Source organism: Apium graveolens, chromosome 7 (genome assembly GCF_009905375.1).
Source record: "Apium graveolens cultivar Ventura chromosome 7, ASM990537v1, whole genome shotgun sequence".
Lineage (NCBI taxonomy): Eukaryota > Viridiplantae > Streptophyta > Magnoliopsida > Apiales > Apiaceae > Apium > Apium graveolens.
In genome coordinates, this window is record NC_133653.1 from 51,433,496 (window position 1) to 51,450,679 (window position 17,184).

At 33.7% G+C, this 17,184-nt stretch overlaps 1 protein-coding gene across 2 annotated transcripts; it reads right to left on the reverse strand.

The window, feature by feature from the left end:
• Window positions 1-585: 585 nt before the first annotated feature.
• Window positions 586-5,992, reverse strand: LOC141671153 (glyoxysomal processing protease, glyoxysomal). 2 transcript variants are annotated; one of them, XM_074477284.1, is made up of 14 exons: window positions 5,741-5,992; window positions 5,569-5,615; window positions 5,298-5,475; window positions 5,126-5,173; window positions 4,948-5,028; window positions 4,465-4,608; window positions 3,869-3,991; window positions 3,614-3,717; window positions 3,215-3,300; window positions 3,043-3,137; window positions 1,992-2,730; window positions 1,656-1,854; window positions 1,297-1,388; window positions 586-1,190 (listed from the first exon to the last, which is right to left on the reverse strand). In XM_074477284.1, exons 1-14 carry the CDS (start codon window positions 5,804-5,806, stop codon window positions 925-927), a joined length of 2,268 nt encoding a protein of 755 aa, XP_074333385.1. In that variant the 5' UTR covers window positions 5,807-5,992; the 3' UTR covers window positions 586-924. The 2 variants fall into 2 exon arrangements, with proteins under 2 accessions (XP_074333385.1, XP_074333384.1); XM_074477283.1 differs by having other exon boundaries at window positions 5,126-5,176.
• Between the last annotated feature and the right edge of the window lie 11,192 nt (window positions 5,993-17,184).

The following is a 17,184-nucleotide window of genomic DNA, read 5'->3' on the forward strand; positions in this document are numbered from 1 at the left end:
TAAGGCATAATTATGAAGAATATAAATATTGATATGAAGCAAAATCGTGATTAATGCAGTAGCACTAACACAAGTAATATGGTGGCCATGTTTTTGAATGTCTATTGGCTTGACTAAAGAGTGTGGACTGGTTACCGACAATAATCAGGTGTAAATTTTAGGACACAAGAACTGGAAGTAGACAAATACCGGAGGATAGTTGCTAGCTGGTAGCTCTCGAAGCATAAATTAAACTCAGGGAAGGGGAAAGGATAAATAAAAGAAAATTAAGCAGATGTCCCCCAGAATACGAACATGAACTTTTCAACACTTAAATGTTTAGCAAAAAAAGAGAGAATTTTATACAACCCCAATCTTGGGCAAGGTAATTTATTAGAGATTTGATAAACGGGCTCAACATAAAAATATGAAAAATTCTTGATGTACAAAATTGTGCACAATGACATATTATTGACATGTGACGGGTTTTAATTGAAATGGACCGTCCGTATTCACATCAATAAACCCAATAAAAATATCTCACATCAATTGTCATTATCATGTCATTTTATACAAAATTCTGTAAACCTAGCACTGCTCTGTATATTTATTCATGCATGTCAGCTGAAAATGGCCTACTACTGAGGCTGTATTATTTAGCATCATCTCCATATCTACTTTAACTTTTATTGTTTTGGGTTTTGGCATGAAATCCATATACAGCACAAAGAAAATCATTACAATTGTGAATCGATCTGATTTTACAACAAAACAAACCCGATGTAACACCTCATTCTCGGTACAGAGCGGAATAGATAAACCAGTGTAAAGCAGAAGCTTGGTAATTTTTATTTTTTTTTTGCATTGGCACTATCGGGCGTTCAAGGTATATTCCCACTTCATAGCCAGTGGTCTTCCTAGTTATGCCGGAATCTGGGCAAACCATCAAAACTTACTAGGAAGAAATTTAGTGAAAGAACTGTCTACTTTGTCTGATTCAGAAGCCTTCTTTAGCATTTCCTGTCTTTCTGCCATAAATTTTGCAAATCGAGAACCCTTTACATCTTTGGCAATATCTCCTGATTGAAATTCTGGTGGATCGGGCAAATTGGGGCCTGGCTTGGGAGTTAATGGAGGCACCAAGGCCCAGACAGAAGAAATATATTCATTCGGTTTGTCAAGATCTTCTAGAAGTGATATATCCTTCATGTCTGTCATTATAATAGTATGGAAATTAGCACAAGAATAATCTTAAGTTCAATATCACAATACATAGGAAGATTTACAGTTACTGTATAAAAAAATGAGGCTACTGACCTTTTGAAAACTTGAAGATAGGCTCCAGGGCTGCACATGGAATGCTGAAATTCAGATGTGGTATAAGCACCCCTCCACCATGCCTTGCATTGCTGCGTCAACAGAAATTTATAGATAAAAAATTCAGTTAAAAAATATCGACTTCAATGTACATGCAATATTTCATCTGATACTCATCAGCTTAGACATATCCCTGAGCAACTGAAGTAGTGGTGATAAACCAAAAGCATGTGCAAAATAAACTTTATGACTAGCCCTATGACTCCATAGAAGAATAGTCTAGGCAGCTTTATAAAGAAGATAACACAAATAGATTTATCAACAAGCATAAGACATACGGTACCACAAGAGTACTATACCTTGTGACAAGACCAATCATATGACCATCTGAATTTACCACAGCACCGCCACTACCCCCAGGATGCACGGCAGCTGTTGTTTCAATCATTGCTGGAATAAGCTCATTTCCATTTTCTTGGTCACCTGATTGATGGGCTAGAGGCCTTCTTGCTGTTACTACTTTTGCTACTACACCGAGGCAAGCAGATGGAAAGAAGTCTGACAAAAATTTAATGATAAAATTAATTTTACATGAGAGATGAAAGATTATTTACAACATTATCAACATATATTAAAGTAATTTGAATGCTGGCCAAAAGACAAAAGCAGATAAAAAAAATTAGGGAACACTTTACCATGTCGAGGTCCAAATAGACCATGTCCAATAACACAGGCTTTTGATCCTGGGCTGGGGCAAGTTAAGTCCACAGCAATAGGATGAAGTTGTTCAGGAACATAATCAAGCTGAAGAAGTGCAACATCTAAAGGTCCTTGAGATATATACAGAACCCTTGCAATAACCCATATCCAAGGCTCTTTGTTGTCCAAGCGAACTCGTATACTTCTACGCGTATTGGCAATATTATAATTATATCCCCTACGCTCATCAGATATAGACAAGTCTACAGGCATAACTTCTGTTGATAGCAACTCCCAATTCTTCGTGTGGCTATAAGATATCTTATTCTCTGGAGATGCAGAATGCGACCTCATAAAGATTACCTCTGATTTTGCTCCAGATTTTTTACCTGCAGTTGTTTTTCTGAACCTCCATGGTTCCAAAAGATGAGCATTTGTTAGAACCAGCCCTTTCTTGTTCAGCAAAATACCAGATGCCCATGCTCCATCATCAACCGTTATAAGACAGATTGAAGCCATTGCTTTCTCGACAGATGATGGTGGAGAGCCCCTAGAATCAGTTTTCTCATGATTATGATGGAACAAAGTATCCAGTTCGGGACTGTTAACAGAAGATTTCTTTTTCAAAATGTTTGAGTTTTCACTTATAGTTTGATTCCATTTCGACAAGTATTGAGGTTCCTCTTTTGATAAGTTGCTGCAAGAAGTTGCAATGGCTTCCCATGGAATCACCAGCTGTAATGAAACTAGTCTTTTGCATAAAATTTTACGTGACAAGTAACAGGCTAGATGCTAGAGTAAACACCTTTGTTAGCATACAGTTAACTGTTCATTAGATGACTTCGAAGAAACTATATAGATTCCAAAAAAATTATCATCGTTATGCAAGAAATACTTTAGAATTCCAAAAACTTGAGCACATGATTTCGGAACATATAAAAAGAACTCCTTGTATCTTTAAAGCATAAGTTTACCTAAAAACTAAATATTGCATGCATCGTAATATGCCTGCTTCTAGGAAGGAGTGACAAAAGATTTTCTGGCTACCTGAATTTCTGCACCACTAGTCCTTTGCCGTAGTGGTCTTGTCAGGATGCCTATAAGTTGTGCATTTTCACCAAAAACTGGACAACCTTCCGTTCCTGAAAATTTTGTGTCAGAAGATAATATATAATCCCATAGAAAATATAAATAATTAAACTAGGCAAAATAATTGCACCTGGAAGACATCGAATATCGGCCATCAATAGCGTGCTCTTGGAAGAAGCAGCTGGATAACAATTTGCAACTGATCCCACTGATATACTGATTCAAGATCCGAAAAAGTGTAAAATTTTGAATAATCAGAAGCACAAAGCAAGTTTGATATTATGCAGAATCAGAAAAAAGTATCATGATACATCATTAGGCCTAAATCTTAATCTAAAGAATCCATCAGCAAAGGCTAGACAAAACTAAAAAGTGCCAAACACTAATATACCAGCAATAACTATTTTTAGTTAATTTTGAGGAATGGGCGAGCATTACTGCAATTGCCCAAAGTGATGTGATATTACATTGATATGCATATGAAATCATGCAATGAATAAAAAAGGTAAGTAAGAATTTAAACAGCTACCTGTTAAAGAAGTGCACAGGAGATAAGACACCAAAAGGTGAGCCCATTGCAAGAAGAAGATCTCCTTTCTTATTTATGACTGAAATTCTTAACTTAGAAGAATCCTAGACACCATTAATTACACTGTTATTCTTCTGTTGCAACTACACTATTCTGTACGTAAATTGGGAAAGGGAATGTTATTTAAATTCTACATGCAGCAGGACAGATTGTCTACTACAGATAAGCTGATGAGAAACATTACAATGGATATACCTGTACAAGTGCCGAGGATACTCCTAGTATAGCAATTCTAGCAGTAGACTTTCCTATGACACTAGGATTGCTTGATTCGTCACCTACCCTTTGCCCTTTGTTTTTCCTGGAAGATTGATGAACCTGGTATGACAAGTAAACATTTTAAATCACAAGATATACTACAGAATGAAAATTCTAGAAATCTTATTTTGACGCTTGAAGATGAGAAATGGCAAAAAAAACAGAAGAAACACTCAACTCAAAACAATCCCACTGATTTGGAAACTATAAACTACAGTGTAACATAAGTAGTTGATTGTACATTGTCACTTATGAAAACTGAAAAGCTGTTTATTGTTTATTCGATAAATTAATGTTGCTAAAATACTCAAATTCTGAGGATTATAAGCTAGCTCGTGGGGGTTCGTCTCACATCACTTGCATGTATTAGTAGACTTAAGTGTGTGCTGATATAAACTTGCGCTTCAATCCTAATGGCTACATTCAGATTCTGAAGCGCATACAAAAAAATATACTCCCAGCCACACACACCTACAGATACATATAGATAGGGACAGACAGGAAAAAAAGGATTAAGAAATGGCATAACATACATGTTCTTGAAGAGTATTCGGCAAAGGTTGAGGACCACTACTGTACGAGGATAAGGACCAACCAACTTCCCAGCCATGGTCTAAAGCACCAGTTGATGATTCAATAAGTGACTGGACAGCATCAGATGCCACAGGAATCTCAACCTTTAAGTATAAATCAATTTATCATCATTTTAATAATAAAAAAAATAGGAAAAAGGTAACCAGAGGGATAAAATACCGAGTACCCGGTTTCAATCAATGATACAAAACTACGTGTAGATTGACACATGGAGACACATTAGCAGTTATCTACCAAGATACTGCCATCTATCGTAACTCATAAGTGTAAAAAGCATAATCTATGTCCAAATAAAAAAGATGGGCATCAATATAATTATATAAGCATTAAAAAGAGAGAATGAAATTAGAAGTAAGGTATTCCATGATACACAAAAATTAGAATTGTACTAAACAGAACTTAGGGGCTATTAAAATGTCTACCAACGTTAAAAGTTTCGCAGACAGCCAACGAGGAGCATCCTTATCCACCATATTTCTTCCCTGTCCAGTCCCCATCATCTCCTGAGGACAAAATGTCAATGTATAAATTTCAACCCAACTATCTAAACTAGTTGCACAGATACAGAATGAAAAACTGTATTTTAGCGTTAAGTACTACCTCAACCATTATATCAATCTGAGACCCCGCAATCAACGTATTCTTTCCCTGCTAGTCTCCGAAACAAATCAACAATATATAAGTTCAAAATTTTAACATAAACAGAACACATCATTAATTCATTACTAATAAATTTCCAAAGGGCAAAGAAAACAAAAAATGAAGTCCAAACCTGGGCGAGATTATCTCGGTTTGACAGAAACGGCTCGATAACCGAAGCAACAGTTAATACAAAAGCACAATCAGGCAGTAACGCATCACAATCACCAATAATTTGCTTAGCTATTGCGGAATCAAACAAAGAACTAGGCAATAACATTCCAGAAGCCGATAATGTTGTTTTTCCAGAGCTACAATCACACATATTAAACAAACCAATTAAAAGTCAAATAAGCAAACCAATTAAAGCTAACAACTTCACATACACATAAAAACACACATACTTGTAATAGTGAAAAGCGTGTCTTCTCATTTTCAAACTCTTTGGGTCCTGAAAGTTGTTACAAGAATCAAAACCCAGATATTATAAGCAAAGATATACACAATATATAGTACAAACAGACTAAAGATTAAAATTTTGAACTGAATATATGTGTGTATAATAAAACTACTTACAGGGCCTTGAACTCTGACCATGACGGCGAAATTGCGAGCAAAATCAACGATTTCTGGTAAACTCATATTGAAAATCTGATTGTAGGATGCTTTTGGTACAATTATTGAATTTGAGACTGGTGAAATTTGAAGAGATGTTGAAGAGATGTGTATGTACAGTAGAAATACCGATATTCATACTCTGCTTGCGATCTACGAGGCAAATGGATGAAGTGCTGACCGCAGTAAATTAGTTGTGAAATTTCTTCTAGACCCCGATATAATATTAATTTAGAATAATTATTTTTAAGTAAATTAAAACTTCCATTCTCATACGGTGTGCTCCATGTATTCAAATTTGTTTGTGATTTTAATATTATTTGATTCTTTTTGTTGAATTTTTTTTAAAAAAATGTTAGAATACACAATTGTAATTTTATTTTCAAAAATATGATGCAATCTTATATATGCAATATTTAACATCTCAATCTCAATATGCAACTTGTTTTAGGGTTGCAACCATATTTTAAAAAGTTTGAAATTATGGATATCTTTTAATAAATTCTCAAATTTCTCTTTGGTTGCAAATTCCGGGATGCATGTAGTTGCATTACCTGTTATATGGATGCATATAGTTGCATTACCTATTATATGGTTGCATCGAATTGTGAAACTGTATTTTTGTGAAATTATATATTTGTAATTAAAAGGTTTTGAAAAACATATTTTTCAAAAATAACTTTAAAAAGTTATATTTTTATAAAAAGACCTCTTTCATTTATTAATAAAATATGTAAAAAATGTGATTTATTTTATGATTGTGTCGATTTTTATTAAATATATATATACTCAAAATGTAATATTGTTGCACACAAGTCTTTATAAGTTGTAGTCGGTCTTCTTAGAGAAAAAAGACTATTATTAATATAAAAATAAATCTCTTATGTAATTATTACTAAATTATAACCGGTAAGATTATTATATATAATAATATATATACTTTTAATTAATTGGAAAATTAATCGTAGAAGAAAATAAATTTAAGTTATATACAATTTATATTATTTTAAATCATGGTCCTTTTTTACATGTTGAAAATAGATATATGTTATGTTATTAGCTGACTTAAACCTTAAATTTTTTGAAAATAATTTATAAAAGATAATTGTAATAATATATGTTTTTTTAGCAATGGTGTTAAAAATGCCCCCTCCAAAGTGAATAGGTTTATATGGCTAATTAAATTTAATTTCAACTTTAACCCGAATGGCGTATCACCCAATTAGCAAGCTGTTTATAATTATATGCATTCTCTAGGTGTCATGCAATGCAGAAAAGTAAAGTGCTAAAAATAAATAAGAACATACAAAATTTTAGCGAGATTCAAACCCTAGTTCGAATGGTCTACGTCAGGTCCCTTATCAACCAAATAAGAGAATATATTATTGATCAACGAAAATAATAATTAAAAAATACATTAATATATCTCTATTTATACCAAGTTACTAAAAAAGGCTTGCTAGAATAGTTTGTTCCCCCTGAGCAAGAGCTTACTTGAACACCAAAGTCCCTCAAACAAGCTTGCCCCGTTAACACTTAATTCCATGAGTCACAATCCTTGAATTCCCTAGTCCCGTGAACAACTTGCTTTCAAGAACAATGAGTTTTCTATAGTACTATACTCCACGCCCACCAATATTATATTGCCACTAATTCAGCAACTAATCTTTACAATATGAATAACATAAGATTTGTAATAAAGATTATACAACTCAAATTACGAATTCTCTACATAAAACATGTATAATATATATGTAAGCCCAAAACTTATTGTATCAAACACTTTTGATAAAAAAAGCGTAGAGTTATTGTGACATTGCACATCGATAAAAATAAGAGTAATCTGATCCTTTATATACAAGTCAACAATTAATGTATACCAAATCGCTAGAATTTTCGGACTAACATGCGGTGGATTTTTTAGTCTATTATGCATTTGGTTGTGGGCTTGGATGTGATATATGGTATTAGAGCCGACTCATGAAATTTTGATGCGTCAAGTTGCCGAAGGTGGAAATACAAAGGCTGGTGGTATTATCCAACAATGGAATCAGGACTTGACTCGATTTTTGAAAAAAAATCTGAATTTGACCCGGGTTGTCATATATGGTATCAAAGCTCTGCCCAGCCGAAAGTGCAAAGGCACTGCACGGGTTCCGTATGTGTGTTGATAAGATCAATGAGGACGTCAATCATATAAGAGAATGTGTTTGTAACACTACGCCACAAATGATCTTATACAACATGATTATATGATATTCCTGTGAAAGATGTTGTCGTAACATTATGATAATCCACCCTATTACAACATGTTTTAATTTTGTTAGTATAGGTCTGGTAAAGTGTTGCTAAACCATAGTATATATTAAAATATTCAATTTTTATTAAAAATAATTTAAATTTTGCTAACTTGTCACATTGGGGTTCCCCAATAGTGACTTGTCACTGGTGGGTCCCCTCTCTGCGCCCCACACCACTAACGTGGCAGGTGTGGTCCCCGCATGGGGGTTCCCCACTACTGACGTGACTGGTGGGTCCCACATAGGCGCCACATACTGCTGGCATGACAGGTGTGGTCCCCACGTTTAATATCCAGGATATATCGTGTAATTATTTTTGGCAATAAAGGAATATTATGTGATTATTATATTAATTTTGGTGAATTATGTGTTAATTGATATATGCTTATATTGTTTGTATGTGATAAAATTTGTAAATTTTAATTTTTATATTGCCAGAATGAGGTATAGATTATATTGGTATTTTTTAATAATTTATTTGTCATTATATGATTTTATAAATGATCTATAGATTTAATTAATTAATTTTTGATTTAATTATTAATTATTTTGATTATTTTGGAATCGTCCAACTTCAACGGTATTTATGTTTTTACTACCCAGAAGTTACATGAAATTTCTATTCTAGCCTAATTTGAATATTCTGAGTATTTTCCCTGTTGTAATTTTTTCAATCCGGAGTATGGATTTACCTGTACGATTCCCAGTACAATTTTATGATTATTTTATTTTCGTCATCCAAGATATTTTGATTAAAATATTATGTTTTATTAAAGTACGTGCATGTGAGGGCTCGGAACCCCATATCTTTATTTAAAAGCCCCGTTTTGAAGTTTATCCTAAAACCGGTACCGCATAATATCAGTTTTATTAATACTTTGCTCTTAATTATTCTATTTTTATATCCGATATGATCCAACAGGGTACCAGTATTCCGTAAATATAAATAGCCATTACATTACATTATTTTCAACAAATAAACACTACTAAACATTAAAATTGTATAATTGTCGAGAGAAAATATAAATATTCATCGTGTTCTTCATAATCAAATAAGGATTCGAAGGCGTTATCGAGCTCCGATTTTGGCGTGCAAGCAGTCGAATCGAAGCTCGTGACAAGTAGAATCAAGTTTTTCAATTCATACGACTGCAGATTCAATTGGTAATTTTCTATATTTTTATTTAAATTCGAATTTAATTAGTCTTAAATTAGGGTTTTCAGATTTTGATGTTGGTATATCATATGCTTGATTTGGAATTTAGTAATATGTTTAAATTTGTGTTTAATCTTCGAATTGCAAAATTAGGGTTTGAATGTGTTTGAATGTTCTTAATTAAAATTCGAGGCTTTCTTATCTAGGGGTTATTAGTGTAATTGATTGATACCACTAGATAGATCGTGTAAAAATGAATCGATTCATGTGTTGTATTGTGATGTTGGATTCCGGGTTCGAGTTCGCCGGAAAACGCAACAGTGGCGGCGGCGGAAACTTCGAGCTGGTTTTCCGGCTTGTACAAGGGTCGTTTGTATGTTTTGTTGTGATAGACAAGTTCGTAGGGAAGTAAAAATCATTTGTTGTTAATTTGGAGTTGATTTGGGTCTTTTTGGAGGCTGCCGAAAAAACTACTTGGCGGCAGCCATGGAGTCCGGCCACCAGGAGGAAGGTGGTGATAAATTACTATTTAACCCTCTTTTTTTCTCAAAATTTTAATTATTTCCTAAGCTTTGCAAAATTTACAGCCAAAACCTTGCGGATAAGTTTTCAAAACTTTACACTTTAACCCCCAAGATTATTAATTTTAAAAAATTGTTTTGATTTATTTATTTTAATTTCAAAAATATTTTTAATTATTTTAAGATTCAAAAATAAATATGAATTATATAAGTAATTAATTTTAATTGATAATTAATTATTTAATTGGTCAATTAATTCAAATATTAATTGATTGAATAATTATTTATTAATTATTTTTAATTAATTATCTAATTGGATTTAATTACTTTTTTTGATTTAAAAATTTTGGAAAATAATTTCGAGCCTTAAAATATTTTTCTAAATCATATTTAATGCTTGATAATTATTTATAAATTATTTTAAAGCTAATTTCGGGTATTCGAACCTCGTTATTTATTTATAAAATGATTTTTTACCCATTTTAATTCTGAAAAAAATGTTCAAAAATTCGTATTAAATGTTACAAAAATATTTTAACTCCGAATCTTTTTGGGAAAATTATTTTTATCAAATATCTTACGTGTTATGTGCTACATGATTGATGTGTTATATGTCTATATGATCATAGTTTTACTATTTTAATAATAACTTTCAATCCGTAAGTCGAATTTAGGTGAAACAAAGGGTAGATAGAAGCTTGTGACGTCTGTGTGATGATTAGAATGATATGAGATTGAGTATTGATAGATACTTATAATTTCTAGCAGAGGAAGCAAGGCGTAGGAAAGGAAAGCGAGTGGTCAGTGAGTGATATCGATAGACGAGTGCAAGTGAAGTTGGAAATCATTTGAGATAAGGCAAGTATACCCTATCTTTCCTGAGATATATTGCAAGTACCCTGAACAGTTCTTGTTTTACATTGCAAGTGTTTTAGATATAATTGAGCTAATCATATAGTAGTATGTTTTAGTTAAACAGTTTAGTCCTGAACCCTGACCATATCATTTAGTACTTGAACTGTAAGCCTTATTCATTGTGAACCATTGATTGTTAAATTCCCAGATACTAAAGCACATAAATACGATACTACTCCAAAAATACATTCACACCATACACAAATTACGAAAACAGATTTGCTTAACATACAATCTAACATACTTTCTACAATACATTTTAACATCAGAGAACCAAACCTTGTATAACCAGTACACCATTGTTCATATATTACCCGATTCTTCTCTAGACTTGAAGCCATTCTTTATACATACCTTGCTGTACCTTTATGATACCCATGAATTGCATTATGCTTTGAGACAAATGTCTTATCAATGTTGACTATGATCTTCTTTTATTGAATTACATTGTTTATAATATTAAATTGTTAAAGAATTGGATGGTTTTTGAAAATATGGAGCAGATTCGTGGTTAGACCAGATTCGTGGTCATCTTAGGCCAATTTGTGCCTTGGATCCAGTATATAGAGCAGAGTTGTGTGCCTTGTTCAGGGTTAGTGCGTGACTAATTAGCAGCCCAACCATGGTTATTAAAATTAAAAGTAAATATCTAATTCTAATAATTGCTTAATAAGAAATTTGATTCCTCAATTATTGTTTATATGACTTGTTGAGCTAGTTAACTCACTCTTGCGATCCTTTTTTGTGTGTGTGAATCCACACAAAACTAGCTTAGACCCATATTTTTGTGTATGTGTTGAACCCCAAATCTATGACCTGGATTATATTGTGTGTGTGCGTTGTGAACCCCAAATCTATGACCGCGATTTAGAGGGCGTCACAGGTTTGATATTAGAGCTACAGGTTATAAGTCAATGAAACAAGCCTAGATTGTCAGGTTTGGGTAGAGGTTTAGGAATAGGGATGAACGATAGAAAGAAATGATGTCGAGAGGTTTAATGTGACTTTATAGTAGGTTTTTGGTATGATTCTTGTTACGACTTGAGATTCTTATCTTGCTGTGTTGATTTGGCATTCTGGTTATTGTCTTGTTTATTATTATCATTGTTGTGGTTGTTGGTTTCTTCATTCTGGATGGTAGAACTGGTGTTTCTTCTGGGAGGAATCTTCAGATCTTGGCCCAACAAACAATTAACCTAACTCAACAACAATAGAGACAACCCAATCCACAGGTAACTTTTAAGACTTTTCTGGCGGTAAATCCCTTAGTTCAAGGGTTCTTTAGATCCAACTGAAGCAAGAGTTTGGTTGAAGGAGATGGAGAAGTCATTTGCTTTAGTCAAGGTAAGAGTGGAACATAAGACGGAGTTTTTAAGTTACTACCTAAAGAATGAAGCCACCTATTGGTGGGAGACTGTTAAATTATTGGAAGGTACATATGTTATTACTTGGGATAGATTCAAGAAGTTGTTCTCAGAGAAGTATTTTCCTCAGTTTGTATAGGATCAAATGGAATTGAAATTTCTAGAATTGAAGCAGGGAAATATGTCAGTAGCTGATTATGAAAGTAAAGCTGATTATGAAAGTAAAGTTTGGGGAATTGTCTAGGTTTGTGCCATCTTATATCGACACAGACAAGAAGAAAGCCATGAGATTTCAGCAAGGTCTGAAACCATGGATGAGAGGGAAAATAGCTATATTTTAGTTGAACATGTATGCAATAGTGGTACAGAAAGCTATGATTGCAGAAACAGAAAGTGAAATGTCACAAAAATAGAAGGAAATATTAAATCTGTAGACTGTACCAGAAGAGTTATATAAGGAATTTCAGAAGTTGGAGTTGGAAGTCAGCGTTTGTAAACCAGCAGAAGCGAAGATGTATACTATGACCTTTCAGCCAAAGTTATTAATGAAGATAAAGAGATGTCAGGAGGAAATAATGGATCAGGATATCAACACACTACTAGAAATTTGTCGATAGACATCGCTTATTAGCCGATGTCTATTTAAAATCCAAGCGATGTCTTTGCATGCGATGAGAAAGGTAGGTGCATTACACATCGCTTATTTGCCGATGTCTATACACAGTTTAGACATCCTTTTTCTTAACAATGTGATGTATTTTTCTTCAATGTATACCTTCACTATGGTTTCAGTTATTCATTCATATGTCATGTATATCATTTTAAACTTATCACATATAAAGCAATATGATACATTAACATCGAAAAACTTGTTAAACTGATGTGTAACTTAACATATTACATCAGTCTTTTATGAGAAACGATGTCGTACCTTTCTTTTTTTAATGGAACCGATGTCTTTGTGTGTGTTTAACATCAGTTCTTTCAAAATGTGATATCTATTATATTATTTTACATCAGTCATTTCTTGTGAGCTGATATATGTGCCTGCTTATGACTTCAGTTTATTGAATGAAATGTCTTATTTGACTACATTTTACATCAGTTATTTTGTTCATGAAGTGATGTTTATTTATTTTTTTTATTCATGAATCCCCTGTTTCAATCAAATGCGCAACACCCAAACAAGAGTCATCCAAAAACATACCAACTGCCATTTTACCATTCCAAAACTAACCAAACCAAAACAAACGCAAAAACAAACATACATTCATTGATTTACCATAGATTATACCATTTACGTACATATATCCACCACCAACCAAACTTCATAATCCAAACAAACTACATAACTGCAGTAGCAAGTACTAGACATCCACCATCGATCATTTACATAGTTCATCCCAAACAGAAATTTACCAACTAAAGTTCCCCCATTATATTTATCAACAAAAACCACTAGTAGCTCTTACAAATTCTTACAAATTCAGTCTACATAAAGGAGCTGTAGATTAGGCCTTTTTATAAGAAGGACTCGATATGGCTAAGAGTCTCACATCGAACCTCGTCCAGCTCAGCCTTGGCAACAGTCACCTTTCGATTCTTTTTCGACCACTGAAAAGTGTAACACACATGAATTAGTAACAAAGAATTCTACCATAAATTATATGTACACCAGTTATATCAAGAATGAATTAAGCAAAAAAATATACCTTTTTGATAAATGTCATTTCATTATCCATGGCAATTTCTTTCATATACCACATAACAACATAGCCGCATTCAGTTCCACCGGGCTGTTTGGGGCATCCCTATTTAATTCAAAAAACTCAGACCAATTAATAAGTAAATTAATGCCCCTATCTAACCGAAAAAACTCTGACTAATAAGCAAATTAATGCCCCTGGTTCTTACGGTAACATATCTGATAGTCGGTGCTTTATTTCCCCTTCCGGCCTGAATATTGAACGCAATCACAGCCCTGTCATCTTAGCAGTATCAATAACACAAATTGATTGATATCTCAATAATGAAAATAATCACTCGAAATTAAATGCAAATACCTTGATATTGCTTTTTCCAACTCGGGATAGGTAGTTGAACAAGGCAGAGGATTGAGTATGAAAACCTCGCCCGCCCAAATCACAACCAATATCCAATGGCACCTATTTTTTATAAATATTTATAATAAACAAAATTAATATCAGAATCATATCATTTTGAATTTCATGCTTATAAAGAAATAAATAAAGCGATTTATAATAAATCTGAAGACATTTTTTATGTACTTACTTGCTATTATGTGGCATAAAAAAGAGACGATCAGGATTACCCTCTTTAAATCGACTAACCAAATTATCTTCAAAATTGTTGTTCAAGGTAAACGAGACTCCGGGATCACAGAAAGCAAATTGCTCCAAATTTTCATTTTCACAAACCATGCAATGCAAGTATCTGCATTGCAAATAAAATGAAATTATAAAAAAAAAGAATATAAATGCAGAAATTATCAACAAGAAGAAAAGACAATAATTAAAAAATTTATACTACTCACGCCATGTATGCAAAAATTGCTGACTTGGCCAATCATTTTAAACTCAAGCAAAGCAATTATGTTTTCATGCAAAATGAAAATTCTTTTCTCAACACCAAACACCTCCGCATCGCACGGGATTTGAATGGAGTTTCCAGTGGACTTCATGAATGTCGGTGCATGTTTATACAACAACCGAAAGCGCTTCAGAACATTTTTATTGATTTCCATATTCTCAAATAAGGACTGAACCTTATGCAAATCAGTTAAAGGATCCTTCCCTTTCCTTTTACTTTTCTGAAAATATTATCAAATTTATTAAAACAAATATAGAGTTAATATAATAGTGCGAGATCCAATAAAACATAGATGTAAAAATATATACCGCGGTAGCAGGGGCATCTGGGAATATGATTAAGTCGCGGGGCCATGAGACGTAGGAGCCAACAGCCTGCTCTACTGTTTCAATCTCACCGACTACCGGAACAGGAATCTTGGCTTGTCCTTGGATTGGCCCATCCACTGAGACAGGAACACAACCAGGCTGCATTGACAATCCGTGAATAGATTTTTTCATGTCATCATCGTCAAACAACAAGCCAAATGCCACCTTATTTTCTATTGTGCCCACAGCCAACTCACATTTTCATGGACCAGCCTACACACATATATATATTTAACGAGTAACTATGACGAATGCTTGAATAATGTCGAGCTAAATTAAATAAATGTGCTTGTTATTTTACCTTGTTCTCTGGTGGAAAAGGATCCATTTGATCATCAACTATTTGAGCATCACAACTTGCTTTTTCCGAAACCAGAGGAGATGAAATATTTGCTTTACTGAGTAAGCCCTTCAGTTCAGCCAACTCCTGCCTTGTCTTCTCCATTTCCTTTGCCATCTCTTGCTTGGCCTTCGCCAACTCTGCATCCCTCTCACAATCCCGGGCCAATAGCTCAGCTTTGGTTATTCTACTTCTTTTTCCATTTGGTAAATTAAAGAAAATTGATGGGCTAACAAAGCCTCCAACTCCTCGAACCCTCCCCGAATGTTCGGGAGTTTGCAAGGCCGTAGTTAACACATCTTGACTCCCAGAAGGAATGAATTCCCCCTTACTTTGCAGCTCCAGTAAATTCTCCTGTCATGAGAATGTTAACATATAAATCAGAACTGAATAAACCTCCTCATAAAAATAATAAAATTAGAACTGAATTGAATTGCATTAAAAAAATTAACGTTGCTTGTTAAATACTCACAATTCTTTTCCCTATTTCAGCTAGCTCTGGATCAACCTCCTCATCATCAAGTTTTCCCTTACGAGCCTTGTGCCACATAAGAGCCCGATCAGGTTCTTCATCGAGAGCCAAGGTTCCTTTCTTTTGCTGATTAAAATCAAAAAATATTAAAACAACAATATATGTAGAATGCAACTATTTAAGTTCAATGCTTAAACAGAGGTTACCTCTTCTTCTAACAATCCAACATAACCCTTTCTAGATGTGCGGTGAGGATATTTTCGATTGCTCACCCGCTCCATTTGTTTTTCACTAAGTGACTACAACAAACATTTTAAATAATATTAACATGCTATTTTTCCTAAAATATTTGTAATACATAAAAATATCAGTTCACAACATAAATAAAACACAGTTATAAACACACGATCGATCTCTTTCGCGTATACCTTCCATGTCGAGGTAGTCCTTTCAGCAACAAAATATTTCCAAGCCTCCTTACCAATAAAAGCATACTTCACTGGAGGCTTTCGTAGTTTCTTCTTCTGTCCAAGATACGGCTTAACATAATCCCTTGTTAAATTTGCTTTAAAATTTCTCCACTTTGCTCCTGCAGACATGATCAGCCCCTTCTGAAGTTGCTTGGGGACTTTAAATGTCTCCTGAAACCAATGTTATGCTCTACATGAGTACAAGAAAATGCAAAATTTACAAAGTGCATAAGAAATTGCTTATTTATATACCTTCACATCGATCCATATTTTCTCCTTTAGTTCATCGGGTACCTTTGACCAGTTAGGATAATCAATCGGAATCATCGTCCTAGCCAACATTCCGGTGTAGGACTGTAGACTGTGCCTTGCATTCCCGACTAGAACTCCATGTGCATTGCACGATACCTTTGTTTTCTTGCCCTGCGCCTTCCTCACCACCACTTTGTGCATAGCGGAAACCCCTCGGGCAGATCCATACCTTTTCTTTATAGTTTCGGAAGTAGTGACTGTTGCCTTCGTGTCTTCCATAGAATCCACATTTTCATCTTGAGGTTCTGTTTCCGGCTCCAAGCTTTTATCCACCTCCTCATCTGACTTGTCTTGTACTTTAGATATTTGTTTTTTATTTGCCATTTATCTTTTTCAATCTGAAAATGAAACATATATTTCATTAGTCACAATCATATATAAATAGTTATAAACAGTCATAACTAAACTAGTGAAGTATGCATACATAAACAGTTATAAACAGTTATAAACAGTCAGACACGATGACTATATGCATTCATAAACAGTCATAAACATACGAAAATTCAAATAATATCATTAGGCATAAACAATGCTAAACAGTTACAAAAAAGGAGATACATGACTGCAAATAATATTG